Consider the following 25,807-nt stretch of genomic DNA (forward strand, 5'->3'; position numbering starts at 1 on the left):
TTAGTGTCATTGTGTTTAGTACATTAATAACCATGAAAACTAAACTAATTTTATGCATTTAATTGGCAAATTAAATTCAAAATACAAATATCCCAATAATATATATCGGTTGATTTTATTTAGTCTTTTGTTGTGAACATTTTTGGTTGGAAAAGCTGCTTGCATTACATTGAGACATGTATTGCACTACACACATTACATCATCATAATGATATTAAAACACTTCAGAAAACCAATAAACAGCTTTTAATTATAAGGTATGCCGAGTTTTTAGCGGTATTGTGTTTAATACTGAGACATATTTGCAGTTTCAGGTGAAATTATTAAAACGGCATTGCTGATTGGAAAATGTGAGTTTTTATTTTCGCATAAACTGCATTTGACCTCATATTATTCCTGGGATTAATTAAATCTTGGGCATTCAACTTGATATTTGAAATTTTGGAAAATTGTTACATTTTATGAAGAAAATACATGTGGTTTCTGATTATTGGTTTCTGCAGTGCTGCTAGTGTTGCTTACCACCATGCATCAAAACCTGTAAAGAAAATAATAAAAAAAATTAAAAAATGTACATTTTATGAAGGAAATATGTGTGGTGCCGGTATACTGGCATTCTGAAATTTGTTTTTTGGGTGTTGCATACTATCAGAAGTCAAAAGAGCTTCAACAATATATTGTTTTTACTAACTTAAGGGGTTGCAAGACCTTATGACACATTCTTATGAATGTCAACAAACTTCCCATCGCTGAACCAACAACAAAACCATCAGGTCTTCTCCACATGTCCAGATGTACATCCTCAATCCACTACCCACCGTCGGCTCTCCACATTCTCCTGCAGACCCCAAACTTGAAGAATCAGTGTGAGTAAAAACAGAGGGTTAACTAACTGTACATACTTGGAGGATTGTGCTGCTTTTCATTTTCATTGCACCTTTAAACCAGTAGGTCGCGACATTCAGCTGTTAAACTGCAGTCGCCAGTCAATGACGTCACTGCGCCAACTTTTCTGAAGAGCGCGGATGGAAGTTGGGGTAAAATGTGTTTTAATGACACCGACTACGGTTTCTGGGACGCGAAACTTTAGATAATATATCTGCGAGGTTGTTAAATGAAACTGTAAGTCATGTACAGGGAACGTGAGTGTTTGTAAGTGACGTCAGCAGCATGTATAGATGTAAATACAGTTCAATAACATGGACAGCATTTCTCTCAGTCCTGCTGATAAAACAGCAGCAGTCTGTTATAGCTTCATCTGGGGAGGTTCGAGTGAATGTTGACAAGCCACTAAGAAACCTGAAGCACTTTTGGAGAAGCACTGGATTCTGGTTAGTAAAATAAAATAACAGTACAGCGAGTACCAAATTATATTACTGCAAAAAGCACCATAGTAACGTTACAACTATTCTTCATGTGGATTTCATTACTATACGTTAGTAGTATTACGTTCTGATATAATCACTGTGTCATTGTCCTGCCACACTGTTTTAAGGAAAACCATTACATTGCATTTACATATTCATATTTTGCAATCTTTACAAGAATACAACAGTACAGTACATGTATAAATGCTATACACTATACTGCATGTACAGGATATATACTTTACATCTATTACTTTACTTTTCTAATGCTTTACATTCTATCATACTACAGCACACGTTAAAATACTCAAAATAGTGCTACTATAATAATGTGTACATACCTTATTTAAAAAATTCATAAAAAATATAAATGTGGTAATATCGTAATACTTTTTGCACTATATCTACAAGCATTTCCAGGAAAACTCTGCCTCTGCCTGTGTAATTGTTTAGTGGGCAAACATCATAAAGTATGCAATTGACACTTGTGTTTGCAGCCCTCCACAGCCGCACAGTGATGCACACCTGTATGATCTCAGTCCAGACCAGCAGATGAATCTGGCTTTGATCGGCTCTGTGCCACACAGAGGAATCCAGCAGGTGCGAATACACTGGATGCTGGAGCTGGTTTCTGCACGGTCAGTTACATCACAGTACCAGAATCACACTTCCTCTTCTTCTGTTTGAATGAATTTGAACTATTAAAATATAATTTACTTTGCATATGTTAATAGGATTGATCGACATTAATGTGCATATGCTTCTATCTCGGCTTTTTCTTTGATTGTGATTTGACCTCGGTTTCCCATTTGAATATATTTTAAAATGTAATGTATTCCTGTGATGCAAAGCTGAATTTTCAGCATCATTAGTGTCAGGTGAGTGGTTAGAAATCATTCTAATATGCTGATATTGATATTTATATGCATATGCATACAGTATATCTGTTTAAAAATCTATGATTTTTGCGTGACCTTGCAAGTAAGCAGTGTTGTTATCATAAGATTGTTTTTCTTAGTAACCTTGATGCTTCTTAATATCATACCTAGACCATCACTTTTACACTTTCATTACAATGTAAACTATAGTTTATGCATAAAATGCAAAAAACATAATGCATAAAATCTTTTTTTTTGTGCATTAACAAATAATCTTTAATTAAAGGCTTTATATATAATGTGTCTCTCAAACTAGATTTAGTGTACTGTAGTACTACGATTTTCTCTCTGAATTTCATTTCACAGAGTTTACAGTGGAGAATATCACTACAACTTCACTCACTTAGACCAGCTGATTGACCTTCTCTGGCAGAATGGACTGCAGCCAGGTGATTTTTTAAATATTACAGTGAAATCCACATTTAAACACTTGTGTACTGTAGAATTAGGGTTAATTTAAAGCAACTTTGCATTATATTAAAGAGGTTTGCTTCTTTTTAAAGGGTTTGAACTGATGGGCAGTGTGTCCAATAGCTTCAGCAACTTTGAGGACAAGAGTCAAGTTACTGAATGGAAGAATTTGGTCTATTTGATCGCCAAAAGATGCATATGTGAGTATGAGACTGGAGTCGTAATGTTTTAGATGGTGATAGACCATAAATGAGCTCTTGTGGGGTTTGGATGTTTACTAGGCCAGATCTTTACCACAAAGCTCCAGAAGTTCTGACTGTATTTCTTTCTGTGGTCTTATATGTGTGCAGGGAAATACGGACTCGGCTCTGTCTCTCAGTGGAACTTTGAGACATGGAATGAGCCGAACAACCATGATTTTGACAACATCACTGTATCAACCCAAGGTACAGTCTAGAATCATTTGTTGTCTGAGCCAAAACCCTGTCAATCTTAAGTCTTAATCAATTGGAATTTATTTCATTGGTGGTTTTAAACCATCTAGCACCACCAACATTTCAAACTTGATCTTGCAGTTTCTAACTATAAGCTTTTATCCAAAATTGACTAGAAACTACATTTTCCTAGATGCTTTGGATCATGCTGAATTAATTGCACCAATATTTTCTGACAATTTTTATTTTGTCTAAACATACGGTTTCAAAATTCTAAAACCATCCTTTACAAATTGCGTCTGTTCCTGTTTTGTAAGACGCTTTGGATTAAAGCATCTGCTAAATGCATAAATAAACATGTAAAACTGACTAGCCAACTATATATATGTTTTCCCTAATTTTTATCTTAGTTCAGATATTTTAAGCAGTGTTTCCTTTTATTAGTGTTCTCACAAGCATGCGTTTTGTATCGCATTGCATTGTTGTTTTTTGAACATCCTTCCATGAGTGCTGCATATTTAAGATGCCTTCTCGAGTTTATAATAGTCTGAGATTTCCAAATGTTGAAAACATGTCTTGAGATCTTATGGGACCCTGACATGTGGGTACCATAACCTCTGGCCCTGTAATTACAGCTATCATTTTTATCTACATATGATAAATAAAAGTCAGCAATTTTATTGTGCCATATTGAGGGGAGATGGTAAATTAGGCATATGTAATTTATTTGCACTAAACTGAACCAGAGTCCATGGTTATGTCTGAATGTTGGGCAGACATGTACAGTATCTTACATTTTGTTTAAGTGCTAAATATAAAGTTTGGATTTATTTGATAAAAAAAACTTAAACTGTGAAATATTATTGCAATTAAAAACAAATTTTTTATTTGAATATATTTAAAAATGTGATTTATTCCTCTGATGGAAAAGCTGAATTTTCAGCATCATTACTCCAGTCCTCAGTGTCACATTATCCTTCAGAAATCGTTTTGTGGAAACTATATTATTTCTATAAGTTGTTTGTAACATTCTATTTCTGTCCAGTATAGCATTCTAAAACATGTCTTTACTATTTCTTTTGATCAGACATCATTCCTGAATAAAAGTTTAATTGTTTGAGTAACTGCTTGTCCTTCTGTGCCATTCTGTTGCTGGCAGATGCCGTGTTTTGTGTTGTATTTCTGCACATGGTGTTCTCAAACACGCCTTCCATGGTTTGGACAAAACAAGAAAGTGCCTGACAAGTTTTAATGTACTGCTACCACATGAAAGAATGAGTTCTGCCGAGGGCAATCCACCAGCCTCAATGTCCTGAACATGAATCTTTCTGTCTCCACTCCTCCAGGGTTTCTGAATTATTATGATGCCTGCTCTGAGGGACTTCGTGCGGCGAGTCCTCTCTTGAAGTTCGGGGGTCCGGGAGACTCCTGCCATTCTCCGCCTCACTCACCATACTGCTGGGAAATGCTACAGCATTGTTACAACGGCACAAACTACTTCACCGGAGAGACGGGCGTACGGCTAGACTACATCGCCCTACATAAGAAGGTGCATAAGGGATGTAGTGATGCTATATGTTTTGTGTAATTGAGTCCTGACCTAGATGGAATAAAAAAATTAGAAAAAAGTAATTGTGCCTTTTCCCCCAATTTACAAATGTATATTTGTAATTCTGTTTTTTGTCTCACAGTTGTAGCGTTTTTCTCTGAATTCTGAATTAATATTTCTCAATTCTAAGTTTATATCTTGCAATTGAGTTAATAGCTAACTTTTTTTCCAACATTCTAAGTTTGTAAATTGTAATTGTTTATTTCTCAATTTTCTGACTTTTTTCTCATAATTCTGAGTTTAAATCTCATACTTCAGAGAATCTCTTCATTCAAATTTACATCTTGCAGTTCTGACTTTTCTCATAACTCTGAAATTGATTTCGATCTTGCAATTCTGTTTATACCTCACTAAAAAAGAGAAATATAAACTAAAAATTGCAAAGGTAAAAACTTTGAAATGTAAAATCATACTTTTTTTAATATGTAGCAGACACAAGCTTCCAATTGTTTCACACAGAAATAAGAGAAAAGTTCTTTTTGATTATTGTAGTATGTGTTGACTTGTTTTTCAGGGAGGTGGCAGCTCATTACCCATCCTGCAGCAGGAAGTGGCCACTGTGCGGGAGATCCAGCAGCGCTTTCCTCAGTTTCGCTCCGTGCCGATCTACAATGACGAGGCAGATCCGCTGGTTGGCTGGAACAAACCACTCCCCTGGAGGGCAGATGTCACCTATGCAGCCATGGTGGTTAAGGTAGACCGTTGTATGTTTCTTTGTTCACATTTTATCAGCTGTGATTTTTGTGATTAGTAGGACATAGCGAAATATCTCAACTTTTTTTTTGGTCCTGGAGCAGAATTGCAGTAAATCATATTGTCCTGAACCCATTCCTTAATATCAAAAATATTGCCAAATATATTTTTCTTTCCTCAACTGATGTATTTCCTGTGAAAACAGAAAGTTGAAGCGAGACAAATAAAAAGGATTGGCTTTTTTTTTTTTATGTATCCAGTAACTCAAAATATGGCTGCATGATTAATCAAAATAAAACCAATATCACAATGTTATTTTGTGCAATTGTCGAATCACAAAAGATTATATACAAAAAAAATATATTTAAAAAATAAGTAAAAATGTACACAAATATTACTATAGTTATTTTACAGTTGAATATTATTGTTTAATACTATTATATAAATATTAAAATATAATAGTATTATCTTTTTCTGAAATACTCCTTTTTTATTTTACAGTGAAATATTACAATAGTAGTATTTCTTATTTTGTTTAATATTTTTATTTAGTAATATTAATAATTATTATTTTATATTTATATTGACATTGATTTAGAATTGTAATTAATTCATTTTTTTACCCACCTCAAAGCTATCAGACATGGACTAAAAGCCATAGAACCCATATTTAGACTTGTAATGGGATCTTTAATTATTTTCATATTTTCTTCTTAATTGCACCCCTTAATTGCTAATTAATTGCACTCCTTATTAATTAATTAAGGCTTGTTAATGTAGTGAACCAGATATATTTGGCACAATATTTCCGTCTCCTTTCATGTCTCTGGTGTGTTGTAGGTCATCTCACAGCATCAGAACCTGCTCATCGCTGACCAGAACAGTACCGTCAACTACACACTGCTTAGCAACGACAATGCTTTCCTTAGTTACCACCCGCACCCGTTTACCCAGCGCACGCTCAGCGCCCGATTCCAGATCAACAACACAAACCCGCCGCACGTGCAGTTCATACGGAAACCAGTCCTGACTGTGATGGGCCTGTTGGCATTGTTAGGTAATGACAGTTAGTGGGCAATGTAAGAAATAAGAAGAAATGACTATTAAATGTAAGATCTTTTCTTTTTTGTTATACAAGAAAAATGCATACATTGATCAAGACAACAGTACAAGAACATGGTTAAAAAATTGATACTCAACATTAATCTTAGATACAAAATTCCATATTTTTTAACAATGTTTTATGTTTCCCATGGCAATTGTATTCAGTATAACCCAGGGAGATTATAACTCTTCAAAATAAATATTTAATAGCAGATGGGGTTGATGTATTCAGAAATATAAAGTCAAATAGGTTGAAAATTTGAATTACTTTTCCAAAAAAAACTATTCAATACTATCTGTGATCAGATTAAATAAATGTATATAATTAATAAATAATTTAAATAGTTTATTTACATAAAATGCTTTATTTTGTTATGTTTTATTTGAATGTTATTTTAGTTATTTCATTAAATTAAACTTGGCTTACATTTTGAATTACTTTTCAATAAACATGTATATTGTGAGATATTAACCAAATTATATTTTATACAATTCAACATTATATTTAATAAAAGCAAATAAAATGTTTATATAAAATAATTTGTCATTACATCTTTGTTATTGTAATGTTATTTTAGTTTTAGAAGTCAAATGAGCTGAATTTTTGAATGACTTCATTTTCCATGTATGCTGACCAAAATATATATATATTTTTTATTATATTCTGTTATTTGTATTGATGAATTTTCCATAAAATGTGTATATTGTGATATATAGACCAAAATCTTAATATTTAAAATAATATTATATTTATTCAAATGTAGGTCCTTATATATGTATAATTGTTAGGTGTTGTTTGATCAGGTGAGACTCAGGTGCAGGCCGAGGTGTTGACAGACGGCTCTGAAGTGAATTCATCAGTGGGTGCGCTGGCCACCGTTCACGTGCCTCGGGTGCCGTACACAGCCGATAGCTGGCAGACCACCGTCCTGCTGTATAACAGCAGAGATAACCAGAGCTCCTCCACTGCTGACAGCATCACCCTGCGCCTCACTGGAATACCTCAGCGAAAGGGTCAGTAACTACAAACCAGCACCAAAAAACACCACACTTGTTTTTAAAAATGGAATTAAAGAACGGCAAGGGATGATGCATATGTTTTCACTATTTTTGCTTAAAGGGTTAGTTCACCCAAAAATGAAAATTATGTCATTAATGACTCACCCTCATGTCGTTCCAAACCCGTCAGACCTCTGTTCATCTTCGGAACACAGTTTAAGATATTTTAGATTTAGTCCGAGAGCTCTCAGTCCCTCCATTGAAGCTGTGTGTACGGTCTACTGTCCATGTCCAGAAAGGTGAGCGTGACTGCTGTGACTGTTGACACATGACGCTACTGACGTGTTTTCTGGTGTGCCCAGTAACAAAGAAAACACGTCAGTAGCATCGTATGTCAACAGTCACGGAAGAGAAGACAATGCTGAATAAAGTCGTAGTTTTTGGACCAAAATGTTTTTTCGATGCTTCTACAAATTCTAACTGACACTCTGATGTCACATGGACTACTTTGATGATGTTTTTCTTACCTTTCTGGACATGGACAGTATACCGTACACACAGCTTCAATGGAGGGACCGAGAGCTCTCGGACTAAATCTAAAATATCTTAAACTGTGTTCCGAAGATAAACGGAGGTCTTACGGGTTTGGAACGACATGAGGGTGAGTTATTAATGACATAATTTTCATTTTTTGGTGAACTAACCCTTTAAGAATGTAGAACAGAATATGCTTGTATTCACAGTTCTGTGGTGTCTGTTTGTAGGTCTGATGTATGTGACACACTACATGGATAATAATGTGACAAACCCATTTAAACTGTGGGAGACCATGGGCAGCCCTAATTATCCCACTGCACAACAGTTCACACAGCTACGGAACCAAGAGGTTCAACACAAACACACGTTCATACTTTTTCATAAGAAAGATAATGAGCATTTCATTTTTTTCTTCATGTTAATTTTTTTGAATGTTACTTAAGTTGTCTTGCACCCAAAACCAAAAAGTTTAAAATGGGATTTTCTTTTGCATCTGTATGTCTCTCATATAGGTATCCGTATGTTTAAGGAGCACATGAGTTGTTGTTTTTATTCATCTTAGATTGAATAAATATCTACAAAATACTTCTTTTTGTGTTATTAGTCTTTAATGTGTATGCTGTAGGATCCACAGACTGATGGACCTCTGCCGGTGCCATCCGATGGCTCTCTGACGCTGAAGGCAGTGCTTCCTGTGCCCGCAGTGCTGCTTGTACATGTTTGTGCTCAGTCTAAAGTGCCCAACCAGGTTAGTGATAATATGACATAACAGCGGTCTCGTTTTAGATCCATGTGGCATCAAAAGGTCACACTACCAATCAGAGGTTTGGACACGGGACTTTGTTTCTCATGATCTTAAAAACCTCTAAAAGAAGGATGTTGAAAAACATATAGTTCAACCAAAAATGAAAATTCGCTGCACATTTACTCAGGCCATCCAAGGTGTAGATGTTAGTTTCTTTGGAGAAAGTCAGCATTCCATCACTTGCTCACTAATGGATCCTCTGCTGTGAATGGGTGCCGTCAGGATGAAAGTCCAGACAGCTGATAAAAACGCCACGTTCAGACTGCTGCTTTCTTCTAAAATCTGAGTCCTTTTTTTAATTATGAACTCGTATTTTGGCCAGGAGCGAAAGTTTGAAGTTAAAACACCTTAAAGATAGATTTTATTCTTACTGTACAAACACGCAGCTTTTCACTTCACATTAATTTAATTGATGGCCTGGAGTGGTGTGGATTATTGTGATGTTTTTATCAGCTGTTTGCAGACTCATTCTGACGGCACCCATTCACTGCAGAGGATCCATCTACATCTCTGATGACCTGAGGAAGAGTAAATTTTCAGCAATTTCTGTTTATTTTTTGGTGAACTTTATTTTAGACCAACTGTAATAATGTTTGAATTTTCAAGTGTCCAGCATATATATATTAAAAGCATACCAGCATGAAGCTCATAAAGCCTTGTAAGGCACTGTTTTTCAGGATTTGGGTATAAACATTGAGTTCAGTATCATTCATCATGATGTGGAGTGATTTCATAGCATCTGCTGTTTCTCTACACCCAAGCAATTTATTTGTCTGTTCATGAAATTCATTTGAAAGTGCGATTGCAAAACTTGTGCAAGTTGGTCTTTGCAGAGATTGAGAAACCATGTGGTTTGGTTTTAATATCCCAGGTAAACGGGGTGCGTTTCATCACCATCACCAAAGGACAGGTTCTGATCAGTTGGAAGGATCACTGCATCGGCACAAAGTAAGATCTGCTTAAATACAGCTTTTAAACAAACTAGTTCTTCATTCAGGAGTTCTATATGTAACTAATGTCATTTTTAGGTGTATAAAAACTTACGAAGTGGAATTTTCCAAAGATGAGATGACTTTCCAGAGGATTAACCACAGAGACACTATTTTCACATACTACACTTATTCTCCAGGTATTATTTTGGCTGGATTCAGAATATTTAACTTCAAGCTCTGATCCATATTGACCGACCTGCTTGTGTTTTTCTCTCCACAGAGAGTCTGGAGGTGAGCGGTTATTATAGAGTCAGAGCTGTGGATTACTGGGGAAGAAATGGAGAATATTCTGTCACTGAGAAATATTCGGAGAACTGGTAGTCTTGATTAGACCAACTTTTGACTGTCCACATACAATATGGTTCACTTTGTATCATAATTTGATCAAAAACACTTACCAGAACAGGATGAGACTATTCTGACCAACATGTCAAGTGTCCAGAAAAGTTCATTTTGTTTTTGAATGTAGGGGTGTTTATCTGATAATGCAGTAATTAACATTGAAAGCACAATTATTTTTTAACCAGCAAGTGTGTGTCTGTGCAGCCTCTGCTTATCATATCTGTATTCAATATATGCATACAAGACAATCTAAGGGTATATTTTATCTGAGATAAAAAAAAAATTGATTGGACGGACTGTGATGATTTTTGAAAAAAAAAAAAAAATTATAAATTTTAATATGAAATGGTGCGGTGTCAGTCTTTGAATTGCCTGGACAATGAAATTATATTTAAATATCAAAATTACAAACGAAATAGGGATTAACAGTTTATTAATAAATATTGGTGTGGATATTTCCCAAAGTGGACCTCTGATTTGGTGTATGTTTAACATTACATTGCTTGTTTTAAATCTGCATCACATTATTATCAGACGTTCTTCAGTGAAAATAGACAGTGTCCAATCAGAGGATGTATGTGTATATATATCTGCATGTATTCAGTTATTTCAAAAATGAGGCATTAATCTAACATGATCTATAAGAAAACAGTGAAAGGTTTGAAAAGGACACTGTAAAACCAAAGTGGCAGAATAAAGGCATCATTCTTTATCCAGACAGGTAACAAGATCTTTACAATATTAGCAATACAGGCATAACTTTGGGCAGCTCACTTCAAGATTGTGTCCTCATTAGCTGTAGGGGAAAAATATTTAGAGTCAGTACAACCAACTGCTCAATCTGCAGAAGAATCAGACCATTTAAATATCAAGAGAAACCCTTACCTTCTGCAAGCTGTTTAGCAATGCGTTCCTTCTCCTCTCGTACCTTCTTCTCCTCCTCTTCAATTCTCCTCTCCTCCTCTGCAATTGGTTTCAGATGATCTGGAGGATAATGAAAAAGCTTTTAACCAAAATGCATGGCCTTTACTAAATGTGTAAATATTTTAGCAACAGATGCAGTGGCATTTGTAAATGGAAAGTTGCTTCAACTACAGAATACAAAAAAATTATAATAATTTATATTCAAATGATATTAAAATCAATATAAAAAATAATTTGCAACTTAATTCCACAATTTTGACTTTCCTTCACAATTCTGCCTTTTTCTCGCTTTTGTTTTCCACCACGAAATAAAATAACTTGTTTTTAATCTCACATTTGTAATTTTTTCCTAGCGACTACATGTTTATAATAGCAATTCTGAAAAACAGCAGAATTTTATATATAAACTACGAATTACAAGAAAGGAGATAAAATAACAAAAAATAGTTCCTTTTTTTTTTTTTTTTTACTTTAACCAGTGGTAAATACAATATCATATACCTGCCACTAGTTTTCTTTAATGTTTTCCCCACAATTAAAAAAAATAAATACACACACCAATTACTGTAAAAGTTCTGTCCTACAGAAACATACTTAACTGAAGAATTGAAAGGTCTAAATGTGTTAATGATCCCGTAAAACATAAATCAATGTGACCTCCATAAGTCACCTGCAAATATTATATATGTGTGTGTGTGTGTATTAAGATGTTTTATTAACATGTCCACAGAATGTCGTTTGAAAACCAGTTTCAAATCAACTTGCAGGTTCTTACCATATCTACGCTTTCCGTAGATAATGCCAATGAGCAATGCAGACCACCTGGCTGTCTAAAAAACAAAAATCTCATTAATATCCATAATTATCTTTTAATAGCAGAGAATTAAGGACATATCATGATTTTCAGGATGCAGGCCATGTCAACACAACTCAGTCCGCTCTGACTTCAGAGACAAACACGACAGGAAGGCGGGAAAGACAGTCCTGAAGACCCTTTTCTTAGTTTAAAACAAGTCATAAACATCCAGAATCATTTATTTGTGAATTCAAACCTTAATCAGCGGCGACACTTGCACTGGAGGAGCCATTTCACTGGAGTTCAGGACCGCACTCCGTCCCACAGAGGTCAGAGAAACGAGAAGCACAAGCGCAACGCGAAGAAGTGACGCTTATGAGTGCAGTGACGTCACGCCCCCTACAGGCCTGGAGTGCAACTGCGCGATCACCGAGAAAGAGGTTCATCAAGCATTTAAATTGTTTATTAATTTGCTTATCTATATAAAAAATGTAATAGTGTAACTATACGTGTTCCTAAAAAGTAACGTGAGAGAAGTTGTTTCTCCCAGCCAAGGTTTCTTCCTCGTTTATGGCAAGTTTTTTTTGTGGATATTTTGCAGCTCCCTCAGAAAAAGATTTGTTGTGTAGATTTGACCTAACGTTAACTGAATCAAAAGGCTTGTATGGCCTCAAAGAACAAAAACATTGGGACTGCTGAGAACAAATAAGGTATTGCCCGGTCTTTGGAGGCTAAATACAGGGTTAATTAAGTTGATTGGACACGTCATGGGAACCCTGCAAATTAGATTAATCTTCTATTTTGGTTGTCAGGTCAAGTTCAAAAGGCCAGGTTAGGTAAAACATCAAAACAGTGGAGATAAGACAGGTTATGTGATTCTGTTGCAAGACAAAATGTTGAAAATAAAAGATGTCCAAACATTAGAATGTAGGCTACTTTAATCCTGTAGTACAACAAAGATTTGTTCATGCAATGAAACTAAACTTTTAATAATGCAGGAACGGGAGATGAGGAATTTTAATGTGTCCTTGTTACAGTGTAACTAATGGTAAGTCCATGTGTAACAAGGAAACCTTAAAATAAAGTGTTATTGATGATTTAAGTTACTGTTACTTATTACTTGTATTTTAAAATGTACTTTGGCACTTTTCGATAAGAGGATTTTTAGAAAATGTTCTCATTCAGGCAAGATTCAGTACATCGTAACAATGCTAACAATCGATTTCACCAGTGTCTACGATACATTAATGTTGTTAGTTTCAGTCCAGCCGCACTCTTTGAGTTTCTTCTTGGCTCTCAGGATGAAGTTAACCTTTCCCCTGTTCTTCATGTTGGAGCTGTATTCATGAGACTTCAGTTTGGCGTAGTAATCTGAGAACTTATTGAAGAGGATGGAAATTGGAAGGCCATTCAGAATGATCCCAAAGGAAATGCAGCCAAATGCAAATATCCGCCCCAAAAGAGTCTCCGGATACATGTCACCATAGCCTACAGTAGAGATGCTAACCTGGAACGAGAAATTAATGGTAATCTGATCAATTTTTTTAATTCTGTCATCATTTACCCTACTTCATGTGTCTTTCCCAAACCCCTATGAGTTTCTTTCTTACAAAGAAAACCAAAAGAGAGGTTTAGCAGATGAAAGTGTATGGAGACTAATATGTCACTATTTACTTTCATTGTTATGGTAAAGAGCAGCTTGGACATTGTGCTATAGAGTGCAACAGTTCCCATTTACTCTTTTTAGTGGTCTTGAAAGTTTTTTTATTTATTTTTTTATTCTTCCCATAGGGATTTTTAAAAGTCTCTGTTAAGGAGATATAAACCATGCTCCGAACCAACCAGCTAAGACGTGAAACAGAACATTGCAAACTTTAATTTGAAACAGAAGAATTTGAAAATTGAACCAAAACACAAAAGTACAATACTGTACTTCTGCTTTAATGAGGGAAAGAAATAAAATCCCTGGAAGCATTGCGAATTATATAATCAAACAATTGAATGTAAAAATCCTAAAGCATACTGGAAAAAAAATCATGTGATACTTAGTATATATTTAAACAATGTATTTTATATTTATTGCAAAATATGCATATTATACATACAAATTTATTGCATCAGTTGCAATCCTTCATGCAAGTGGGCAGTTCTTTTGATTGCTAGAGATTTCTCTGCAGAATTATGGGTAATTATGGGTTGTTTTTATCCAGGAATTCTGCAAGAACTGATTATTTAAGAAAAACAAAATAATAATAATTGGTCTAATGTGGACTAATGGCTTCAGAAAAAGCATATACCATCCATTAACAGCTCACAGAGAGTCTGTCAAAAATCAATTTCCCCATCTTATTTTTCCCGTAAGAGCAGGTTTGACCATTTGTATAATTTATGGGTCTGATTTCCGGCCTCACCTGTGTCCAGCAATTTTTAGCTGTACAAAACAGCTTGCTTTCCTGCTTGATATTGCAAATTGGTGTTTTTTACCATTATTTTAATGTATTGTCTTAATTATGAACACATGCAAACAGTTTTACAATGTGATTTCCCTATAGAGGCTAATGAACTGGAAGTCTTGCCCATAGGCTTATTTCTGTGTTGAAGAATAAGGTGGATAGAGAAAATGAATGGAATTTTACTTGCACAACCTGACTGTTGCATTCTATAAATATCTCCTTTTGTGTTTTCTGCAGAGAAAAGATTTGAGGGTGAGTAATTTAACTATATTCAACATCAAGTATATCATATATGCCTGATTAATAGAAATTATGTTTACTTACAGATGCCCACCACCAAGAATGTGGAATACTGGTGAACTTGGTTTGAGGGAAGTCGTGTTCAACAGTATAAACCATGGCGGAGAATATTAAGATCCCCATGGCGATAAAGAGGAAGAGACATCCCACCTGGTGATAGCACTGCCTTAACGTGAAGCCAAACGCTCTGAGCCCCGTCGAATGACGTGCCAGTTTGAGAACACGGAAAATACGCATGAGTCGCATGATTCGTAACACTTGGCCCACCTTGCTCACCTGACCAACAGTCTCCATGTCAGTGGTTTGTGTCCCAGAATGGAAGGTCTCAAAGCTTTCGAGCACGAACTGGAGAAGCTGCGGTAGGATGGCCATGAGGTCAACAGCGTTCAGCATGCTTTTAACAAAACAACCGATGTCTGGGGTAGAAACTAGACGCAGCAGGTACTCAGCGGTGAAGAAGGTTATGCACAGTGTCTCTATGTACTCTCCAAATGTCTTTCCGCTAAACTCATTAGATGCCATGTTCTCCATTTCTTCTACCGTAGTCAAAGTCATTGTAACCAGCGACACCAGCACAAACATACTCGAGGCGAACGCCATTAGTTTCGCAGGTACTGAAGAGAACGGTTTCTCCATGAAGCTCCAGAGCGAGCGTCTCGTCTCGCCGAGGAACATTTCATTGAACGCCTCCTCATTTTCTTTGACATCCACCTCTGCTTCCAGTTCCTTCTGAACCTTGAGCTGTTCGCACAACTCGTCGTGTTTCTCCTCAAGAAGGATCCTACAGCACCGCTGCGAGTATTTGATCCGAACGCCCCAATAATTTATCTCCTCTAAGAAGTTCCTTGGACAAAGCTCGTCCTTGATCCACAGCACGCCGGTTCTGTAAAAGTTGAAGATGCTGTTGAAGACGTCTGGATCTCGGTCGAAGAAATACTCATTGTCCTTCACCACATAGTCGTCGCAGAGGTTCAGCTTCATGTTGAGGTCCGTGTAGGTGGCTAAACGGCCGATTCTGCTCTGTGGGTATCTTGCTGCCATTTTATAGGTGATGCGGTAGGACTTTCCACCAACGTTGAGGTTGAGCGTGCAATTCCTGCTGGGTGAGGCGCTTGTAAACCACATTGTTGGTTCCGAATGCTTCTCAGCCTCCTCATCTTCACCAAAGATGTCATAGATATCTGTCTGTATTTCGCCTAAAGAGCTCCACTGTTTCAGCAAACACTGTTTACCGAATGGAACCGCATTATCTGTTGACTCTGAGGTTGCTAGTTTGCAGTTGGGAAAAAGGCTCTGTCTCCTGTTTCTCTGAAAGCTGAACATCCTTTCAGTCCTCAGCTATCCTCCTCGAGGAGGATAGCTAGTGTACCATACGTCTGTAAATCTCAGTCCTTTACCGAGGTTAAATCTACCCTATTTAAGTATAAAGAGGCAAGCAGGAAGCAGCACCAGAGCTCTAATGCTCTCTATAAGGAGCTAAGAGTTCAACTTAAATGCCATTATCCTTTAAGCTTTTTCTTGATAGTGACGTCCACTTTGCGTTCTTTGAAATGGCACGCTTGCCATGTGTCAATGAATGAATGCTCTTACCAAGTTACGGATGAGTTTAAGACCCCCTTCAACACCCAGATACTTATTCGTAAACTCATCCTAAACTAGAGGTTCTTTAGCTACAGTAGTTAGAGATGGGGCGTCGTATTTACCAGAGGATAACGATAGTAACATTTAAACAAGAAGAAGAGGAGATGCAGGAAACTTAGAAACTAGGTATTTTCTACATGTACATGGTTTGGAAAAATTAAGATGAAAAATACAGTTAAAAAGTAATATGCTGAAATATTATCACGATAAATTCAAATAACTGTTTTCTGTTTAAATACATTAAATAAATAATATATTGAATTGTTAGCAACATTACTCCAGTCTTCAGTGCCACACAATCCTTTAGAAATCAATTACATGCATTATTAATAATTTAGCACCACTTATAATGGACACCAAATCATGAATATATATATATATATATAAATATATATATTTCTTTGAATAATGTATGCAGTGTGTTTATCTGCCTTCTAAATCAAAACTATTTCAAATGGACATGAATCAAGCTTTGTAAACAATGGAAAGAGCAGGACAGATAATGCCAGACAAAGTCACTTAAGGTTACCTTAAGGATCACTAAGACCTTTAAGTTAAAGCCTGATCTTATGAGAAAACTTACCTATTTTACCATGTGGAGATTTGGTTTTAATTTTATCGAATTATATCTCTCTATATCGCAAAACTGTTTTTTTCCCCACATAAAAGCAGCACAGGATGCAAGATAGAATCGATGCACAAAATTATCATATAACAAATGCATCTAACACATCCACGTCTCGAGATCTTAAGGGCATCTGAGAAAAAATAAATCAAACTGAACATGTTAGCTAGTTTTACAACATCACATTCATAAGCAGTGCTTAACAAATCATGCTTTCAGATGTAACATTAATATACTTATGCTCAGTGGTTTATAGACTCTTAAAGGCTAAAACTCACAGTAGATCAGATTAACCAATAATTTAGGGAGAGACAATGGGCAAGTTTTTAATCTTAGCCGGGCAGATGCTGCACCATCTGTCACTGTGGTCAGGACAAGACCCCCAAAATGGCCCCATTTGGCAGTTTTCAGGTCACGTAATAACTGATTTATTTATTTATTTTTCACCAAATATTATTTGCAATGCATGTTATTTTATATAAAACGAAAGATCAAATATATAATACAAATCTAGGACAGAATGATTTAGTGTAATGGGCTAGTTGAGCTTCTGTTTATTACTGCTGTTATAAAAATATTATGTAATGGAATTTAAATTTGGAGTAATTTACACAATTATATAATTAACAATAATACATTTTAAATGAATAATAAATGATTATAATAAAAAGAAATAATAAAAATGTAGGTTTTAAACTAGATGCTTGACTCAGATATAAGTCTTGTGACAACTTTCTTCATGTTTTTGTTTCTTTAGGACTACACATATACATTTTGCCTTACATTAACTATTTTATAAAAAAAAAAATATATATATATATAATATACTGTATATTTTAAATATATAAAGTGTTATATTTTTATATTATTTATAGTCTAATATTTTTCTTTCTTTCTGTAATTCAATATAATAGATCGAGAACCCCCGAACACTGATGTAAATGAAGGACTTTTAAATAAAGTTTTCTACCAGTGAAACATGGCTGCCACACAAGTTGGATGTGAGCACTACGTTCGCAGCTGTTTGTTAAAAGTGAGCGTCTTTTAATGAAATGTAAACTCTGTGTTTCGCACGGCATGATTATTTTGGTAAATGCTTGCTTGGTCGCACGGAAACGTTTGATTGAAGCAATTCTAATTAGCATACCAGCTAACTGTAGGGAATTCACATCACTGAAGGCCTATTGACAGATTTTTATGTTTAACATACGATTATTTTATGAACTAAAATCTAATTACGGTTGCCCTAAAGACAACAAATTCGATATGTTAGTTTAGACTCGTTGCTCTGCTCGTTAGGGGCTACGAAACAGCCAGTTTAGGGGTTTGTTCTGGTTCTGTTGATGTTAGTGATGTTCCTGCTGTAAGCTCTTACAGTGGAGCTAACTGGAATTATTCATGTGCAGTTGTGCGTTGAGCTGCAGTGAAATGTGTTGTTGTGGTCTGTCTCTCTCTGTAGGCGCCCTGCTGTGGGAAGTTTTATGTCTGCAGACTCTGTCATGATGGTGAAGAGGACCATCAGATGGACCGATTCAAGGTCCGAGAGGTCAAATGTGCTGCATGCAACACTATACAAGAGGTAAAGTCATATTTAAGTTCTAAAAAGTATATATATACCTGTATATACTTTGCTTGGATGAATCTCGCACAACCTGTAATGTCTGGGTAATATTTTTGGGTGTTAAGAAGCCACAAAAACAAATACATTGTGATATGTATTTCCAAGAAAAATTACCTAAAGCTTTTACAGTAACATAATAATAATAAATCATGGGTCATTAAAGTGTCAAATTGCAACAAATTGTAACAGTCATAAATACAGGCCTTTTCTTAATGTGGAATATAATTTTTTTTCTGTACTTTTCAGCTCTGGAAACATTTAAAGCTCTTGTGCATTCTGTGTTCTTCAGTCTCAACAGATATGTAAAGAGTGTGAAGTGAAGTTTGGGGAGTATTACTGTGGCGTTTGCCATCTCTTTGATAAAGACAAGAAGCAGTACCACTGCCAGCCCTGCGGGATATGCAGGTGTGCATGACATTTACCTTTATTCTTTCAGCACACGCTTTCATGCAAAACAACGTACACATTTGAAGGGTCTTCAGTTTTGAACCCGAAGCTATACAGTTGTATTTTTTTTTTGTAAGATTCTCATTGACCTCCTCTGTTACTCTTAGAATTGGCCCAAGAGAGAAATACTTCCATTGTACAAAGTGCAATCTGTGTTTAGTGACTGATCTTAAAGACAATCACAAGGTATGAAAAGTGTTCTCCTGATTTTTGAAAGATACTTGCTAATTAGTAGTGAAATATTAATCAGTGCCTGCTGTTTCAGTGTGTTGAGAATGTCTCTAGGCAGAACTGCCCTGTATGTATGGAGGACATCCACACGTCCAGAATAGGGGCTCATGTGCTCCCCTGCGGTCATCTGCTACACAAGTGAGTGTCTGATTGTGCTAGAAATAACATGCTAGGTGTATCCACTATTAGTTAAACTCTTCAACACATTTGACTAAACTTATTTGACTATCATTATATGACAATTTTAAAGTTTTTGTGGGTCTTAAAAGTCTCAATTCACTCTTCCACAAATTAAATAGTTCATCCAAAAATGAAAATGAGCCCCTGTTTTACTCCCCCCTCAAGGCATCCTAGGTGTACATGACTTTCTATTTCAGACGAATCTAGTCGGAGTTATATTATAAATGATCCTTGCTCTTCCAAGCCCTATAATGGCGGTGGATGGGTGTTTTTTTCAACGATCCAAAAGTAGCCAAATAAAGTGCATCCATCCATAATAAAATGTGCCGTGCACAGCTATGAGGGGTAAAATAAAGGCCTCCTGTAGCTTGTAAGAAAAATATCCATATTCAAAACATAATAAACACTTTTCTCTCACTTCCGCTAACTGTTGTACACAGCAGCCATTTCATCCCTGATGCATGTGTTATCAAATGCATTTGATTCAATATAAAAACACTTTCTTTTTTGCTTGCAGAACATGCTTCGAGGACATGTTCAGAACTGGGTAAGGAGTGATGTTTTTTTTGTGTGACTACTGCATTCTTTTCTAATGACTTGTTGCTAATTGTGCATAGATTCATACTAGGGCTGGACGATTAATCGACTGACGTAATTTTCCCATGTCGGATATTTTGTTTCTTTTAACTTTATTAATGCTTTCCCCTTTGAAAACATACTACCGCTTTTGTAGTAGGCGCTATACAGACGTGTATGATCGTACCGTGACTGGCAGGCTTAAAGAATTTAAACTCGCTGTGCCGCTTATCAATGTCAGTTTCAAAACAGCGGACCAATCAGAAGACCCTGGAGGCGGGGCTAACATTGCAAGCTTTTGTTTACAGTAGCAGGTTAGCATGGCAACTTTTGTATTTGACGGCAAATTGCTTTTTACAATAAAACTGGAATGTGACTTTTTTTCATAAGACGTCTTCAAATCAAGCAAGCTTTGATTTTATTTGTTAGAAATATTTAAAAAATAACCATAAATAGTTTGGAAAAAAGTGAACTCTTTCATTAGAAAAACATATCCCACGTTTAATATTTGAGTATGTTTACAGTACAATGGACTGTGAGGGCTAAAAAAAATATATAAATAAAATTATTGTTCAATAAACATAATCGAGGTAAAGTGTTCAGTCAGGTTTTGAGTTTAGGCCATATCGCCCAGCCCTAATTCATACTGACATTTCTGTGAAGTTAGGAAGTGTCAGACTTCCTTGTCTGATATACAGCATCAGCTCCTCTGACCTGTGTCTACAGGTTTTGATTCTCACAGCACTCTCTGAACCTGACTTATATGATAATGTTGTAATGTTGAGAGATGAGTTTATGTGTCTGTCCCGCAGAGCTTACTGCTGTCCTCTGTGTATGCATTCAGCCTTCAACATGAAGGAGTTCTGGGAAGAGAGAGACAAGGAGATTGCCCAGACTCCCATGCCCACAGAGTACCAGGACACTACAGTCAAAGTAAGAGAGCCATCATTTACATGTTCATTTAGCAGACGTTTTATCTGAATGAGCATACAAATGAGGAGCATTGCAAACACAAGCAGAAGTGAATGTTCCTTTATGAGTCTGTAAGATGTGGATATGACAATATCTACTTTGGTCATTTTACTGTGAAGCTCAGAATTAATATTTTAGCTTACAGTATGTGGTTTGGGTAGTTTTTTTTTGGCCATGTATAAGGTGAATCTCCTGCTGTGTTATTTTAGAATTATGTATATGCTATAATTTGTATTCTTATTTTGAATTATCTTTTTTATTTTGTATTTTCAGTTTTCATTTTTTTTTTTTTTTCAAATTTGAATTCTTTTGACATTTTTAATTAGATTTTGTTTTTTTATTTCTGTTTGACTTTTTTATTTTCAGTTTATTATTGTTTTCTTCAGTTTTAGTAATTTTAGTTCTTTGAACCTTTCCCATTTTGTTGCCATGAAAACATTTATATTTTTAATTTGAATTTCTTGTCAAAATTTGTTTTTATTAATGTTTTATTTCAGCTTTATTTCAATGAAGAAAAATAAATATTTATAATACTTTAAGTTGATAATAACAACTCTGGATAATCTCTTAAAACTTTTTAAGAACTTTTACATCTCATTTTCTTTTATTAATTATTTATTTAATGCCATTTATTGATTAATGCTGGACATGAAACAAATACTGTAAATTATAAAATAAAAAATAAACGTATGCATTTAGCAGACGCTTTTATTCAGCGTGACAGTGTGACTTTATTCAGGCTAAAATTTTTTACCTAACGTGTTCCCTGGGAATTGAACCCACAACCTTGCACTGCTAAACACTGTATAGCACAAATAAAATAAAATGATCCCTTGCATGTGTTTTATTTGTATAGTTCTATATTTAAAAAAAAAATTTCAGGTTATTATTTTCTTAACGTTTCTCTCTTTCTTCAAGGAAGGATCTCATCCTCTGTAATTGTCTTTTTTTTTTAATAATTTAGTTTTTACTATTTTTACCTCATGATAGAATTTGCCTTTAAATTTATCCAGATTTTATATAAAAAAAAAATATAGTACTTTTTACTGTTTTTCAAAAATTAGAATTAGAACTGAAAATATCGGGAATTAAAAAAAGTGTGGGTGGGACATGATATATAAATACCCATAAAGCTAGCTTTATTTATTCAGTTGGTTTCATTTTATTAAAAAAAATTTTTTTTTATTTGAATTAATTTCATTTCTTTTTTTTCATTTGATACAGTGAAGTACACTTTGTGTATGTATGTGTTTTTATGTTCACAGATCATATGCAATGACTGCCAGGCGCGCTGCACTGTCTCTTTCCACGTGTTGGGCATGAAGTGCAGCTCCTGTGGCTCTTACAACACTGCGCAGGACGGCGGGCTGATCACGGCCCCTCCTGTAGACGCACAACAGTCTGCAGAACAGACACTTGAAGAACAGCCCAACACAGAGCACCACGAGTGACGTTTATGATCAGAAATCATCTCTCAATTAAACTTTTATAGAACTGATATATAGAATACAAGCTGTCCTCTCTTACTGCTCCTCTCTCAAGTCTGTAGAACTGCTCTTATTTTTCTTGCTTGATTAAAAAGGATAAGAACATACTTGAGGGCTCTTTAATTGCATTTTGTCATAAACAATGTTTGTACCCTTCCAACCACACATGAACATGTTTGGTTGGAAAAGTGTTGTTAATATAATGCATCAACATGGGCTCTGATATTCATTCAGGGACAGTGGATATCATTTACAAACAGTTTTAAGTTTAAGAATTATTTAATGCTATTTATTGATTAATGCTGGACAACAAACAAATGTATTACAGAAATAAAATAATCACATTGCTTCATTCTTATTTTCTCAATGTTTCTCTCAGCTTATTCCCGAGACTGACCTTAAGGCATTATTGAGAATAAAATTACTTTGTGTTTTTTTTTTCTTCAAAGTGTACTTCTGTTGCACCTTGCTTTGAAATACAATGGTGGTAAAACTTTACTGCCATTCAGACCAGACACAATTCAGTCACCAGCCCTGATCATGAACCGATAGATTGCACCACCCTGATATCGTACACCTATAATAACATCTGCAGTTACTCGCTTATGGTCATTTGTGACCTCTGCGTGTTTAGCCGACAGCAGTAAATGATGAGCTCACCATCACTGAAAGGGCTGTGAAATACAAGCTCATGCAGACACTGCTTTTTTCAACCTATATTGTAGATAATAAACATCATTTGATCCATTGATTTAAGAGTATGATGATCTTTTTCACACAACCTATATTATATATATAACATTTCAGTGGAGATCTTGAGTCATAAAATCAACTTTTAAAAATGCATCTCATATTCCACTTTTCCCCAATTTTCAAAACAAATGCGTTCTGGGTAAATGTTTTCCAGCTTCGTGTTTAAGGACGTGTTCACAGAAAGCATTTTTACAATGCTGCGTAATATCGCATTGCACTGAGTTATTGTTTTTGTAAAAATGACCGCTGCGATTGTGCCTCGATCGCACATGGAGCGTCACGTTTTGTCCTCAAAACAGTTACATGTGGCCAACTTCAGCCACAGGAATGAGCCTACATCAGTAACATGTAACTTGACAACAACTTCAAATATAAACATAAATAAACTGAATTAAAATTAAAAAGTGGGACGTTTATTTCAGCTACATTTCTCATTTTTGCTTAAAATAAAACGATTAAAATTAACTAAATCTAATAAAAAGGAGAGAAGCAACAAAAAAACGTAAAATTCAAATAGAAAAATAAAATGAATTTGCAATGTAAAAAAAAATACAATGGTATATTAATGATTCTAAAATAACACTGATTTGTACTGAACCTATTACAATCCTTTAACATAATGGTCATTGTGAAAATGTGGTGGCAAACCCCATATAAAAGACATGATTCTGTGTTTTATTAATGTGAAATGAATTGACTATTACTTTGCATGATTTTATTACTTTTTGAAGTCCCTGAAAAACTTATTGTCTAACAAGCAAAATGCTTAATTATTTGCTTTATAAAGCCATTTCATGTTTCTTAAGAAATACTGTTTCATCTAATAACAAAAATGAAAAATGTAAATAAAAAGACAGCTTTTTGACAAATGCAATAGCTCGAAATGTTCTACTGTATTTCTGAATAGAGTTAAAATCAACTGGAAAAGGCTACTGAAAGACAGTGAAGATGATACAAGGTTGGCCAACCTCTTACGAAGGTAACCATCACGTTTTTGAGAACAGACAAGTCTAGTAAATATTCAGCATGCTGGGTAATTATATGTTATCTCCTCTGGCAGGTTTTGGCTCAGGACTGGTGAGCTGGACCGGGTGACCTCGTTCTGGAGTGGTGACATCTAGAGCCACAACTCTTTCAGCTTCTGAAACTGGCCCAACTGGATCAAGAGGAACAAAGGTTATATTCAAGTCAAACTCCACAACCTCTTGTCCTGTGAGGGAAGGGTCCAGTGTGGTCTGTGGAAGGCCTGGTTGTGCGGTAGGGTTGTTGGTTTGGTGCAGGCTGTCTTGTCCCAGGGTGTTCAGCTCAATGGGTCGGAATGTTGGATTCGGTTCAGTGGCCTCCTCTGAAGAGCTCGACTCATTTGATTCAGAGGATTCAGAACTGGATGCTGTAAACTTTTGATACAGAATAACCTGTCGGAGGGTTATATATAAATAATCAATAGGTTCCAAATGCAAATCAAAATGCATTTGTAGAGCAGCAAAGTACTGTACAGTCATGCAAAATATCATACAAAAAAGAAAAAAATTAATAAATACAAAATAAAAGTAGCAAAGCCTTTATTAAATACATCTTTAGATGGGTTTTAAACAGGATTAAAGTGTTAGATGATCATATAACCACTACTAAGACATGCAACTATTTTCGTACCATACATTTCATTCAAGGTGCTAACTCAAAGTGTTTTACATTGACACAATAAATAGAATAAAGTTTGGGTTAACAAATATAATTAATAATAACCTATAATCTAGTTCAATTACCTAAGCATGCATAATTTGTGAATGCATAGTCTGACTGTAAATATTAAAATATATAATCATCTTACCGGTTTGGAAACCGTGAATGACACTAAACAAATTCCAAACAGTGCTAGTCCCAAACCATCCATCTTGTATTAAATGTCTCTCCCTGTTAGAGAATGAAAATCGTTCATCTTAATAATAAAAAACAATCAATAATAGACAATAAGACATTGCTTAAAATCATATGTGCCCTGGGTATGGAAGTATAAACTGGTAAAATATTACCCTGCTTGTTCAAACTCCACAGAAAAATGCAAGAATATTCCAAGTTCGTCAGTCTTGCACTGAACGCGGAACAGAGCCATGCATATTTATATAACTTAATTATAAAATTTACATTTGGTGTCAAATCTTTGATAGGTTTATGTTCCTTTTCTCTGTAATTTCACTGATGGTTTGAAGACGGAAGTCAGACCTACACTGAAGAGATCATATGGTTAGCAAAAATGTACTTGTTAATTCCAGTAAACATGTTTTGTTTCAGAAATAGAACCACGAGGTGGTTGGCTGAGCTTAATTGAAAGCACACCCAGGGGCTCAACCTATCGTTTGTTTTGAATCTAGTCATTGTGAACTCTTATGGGGAAGATGAATTCATCGAAAACCCTCAAATGTTTTTATAAGAAAACACATTAATCATGCCTGTGGTGAAAACATGATCAGACCAGCCACAGTATGACAGAAACATCCACAGTCAGAGGACAAAAACACAGCAGGAAAGTGGTCAAATCTTTATTTTTACATCATCACAAAGCACACAAA

General features: G+C 35.3%; 3 protein-coding genes and 1 long non-coding RNA gene across 6 annotated transcripts; 2 read left to right on the forward strand and 2 right to left on the reverse strand.

Annotated features, from left to right (window-relative positions):
* Positions 1–984: 984 nt before the first annotated feature.
* idua (alpha-L-iduronidase) lies at positions 985–10,532 on the forward strand. The gene is made up of 14 exons (XM_059549510.1): positions 985–1,331; positions 1,865–2,005; positions 2,612–2,694; positions 2,809–2,916; positions 3,067–3,162; positions 4,497–4,699; positions 5,274–5,453; positions 6,293–6,509; positions 7,361–7,570; positions 8,320–8,441; positions 8,718–8,840; positions 9,769–9,845; positions 9,926–10,026; positions 10,110–10,532. The coding sequence occupies exons 1-14, from the start codon at positions 1,171–1,173 to the stop codon at positions 10,208–10,210; spliced, it is 1,923 nt and encodes a 640-aa protein (XP_059405493.1). The 5' UTR covers positions 985–1,170; the 3' UTR covers positions 10,211–10,532.
* Positions 10,533–10,647: 115 nt separating this feature from the next.
* kcnv2b (potassium channel, subfamily V, member 2b) lies at positions 10,648–16,451 on the reverse strand. The gene is made up of 6 exons (XM_059549511.1): positions 14,729–16,451; positions 12,456–13,458; positions 12,208–12,358; positions 11,931–11,985; positions 11,117–11,215; positions 10,648–11,027 (listed from the first exon to the last, which is right to left on the reverse strand). Exons 1-2 carry the CDS (start codon positions 16,025–16,027, stop codon positions 13,186–13,188), a joined length of 1,572 nt encoding a protein of 523 aa, XP_059405494.1. The 5' UTR covers positions 16,028–16,451; the 3' UTR covers positions 10,648–11,027; positions 11,117–11,215; positions 11,931–11,985; positions 12,208–12,358; positions 12,456–13,185.
* rchy1 (ring finger and CHY zinc finger domain containing 1) lies at positions 13,345–22,589 on the forward strand. 3 transcript variants are annotated; one of them, XM_059549514.1, is made up of 8 exons: positions 13,345–13,477; positions 18,430–18,549; positions 18,881–18,996; positions 19,146–19,224; positions 19,304–19,407; positions 19,967–19,996; positions 20,838–20,958; positions 22,263–22,589. In XM_059549514.1, the coding sequence occupies exons 1-8, from the start codon at positions 13,451–13,453 to the stop codon at positions 22,446–22,448; spliced, it is 783 nt and encodes a 260-aa protein (XP_059405497.1). In that variant the 5' UTR covers positions 13,345–13,450; the 3' UTR covers positions 22,449–22,589. The 3 variants fall into 3 exon arrangements, with proteins under 3 accessions (XP_059405497.1, XP_059405495.1, XP_059405496.1); XM_059549512.1 differs by lacking the exon at positions 13,345–13,477 and adding an exon at positions 17,883–18,003; XM_059549513.1 differs by lacking the exon at positions 13,345–13,477 and adding an exon at positions 17,977–18,059.
* A 1,847-nt stretch (positions 22,590–24,436) lies between these two features.
* LOC132140230 (uncharacterized) lies at positions 24,437–25,522 on the reverse strand. The gene is made up of 3 exons (XR_009433735.1): positions 25,271–25,522; positions 25,069–25,151; positions 24,437–24,652 (listed from the first exon to the last, which is right to left on the reverse strand). It is a non-coding gene; the product is annotated as an uncharacterized LOC132140230 (long non-coding RNA).
* Positions 25,523–25,807: the final 285 nt, after the last annotated feature.

This window comes from Carassius carassius, chromosome 5 (genome assembly GCF_963082965.1).
Source record: "Carassius carassius chromosome 5, fCarCar2.1, whole genome shotgun sequence".
In the NCBI taxonomy this organism is placed as follows: domain Eukaryota; kingdom Metazoa; phylum Chordata; class Actinopteri; order Cypriniformes; family Cyprinidae; genus Carassius; species Carassius carassius.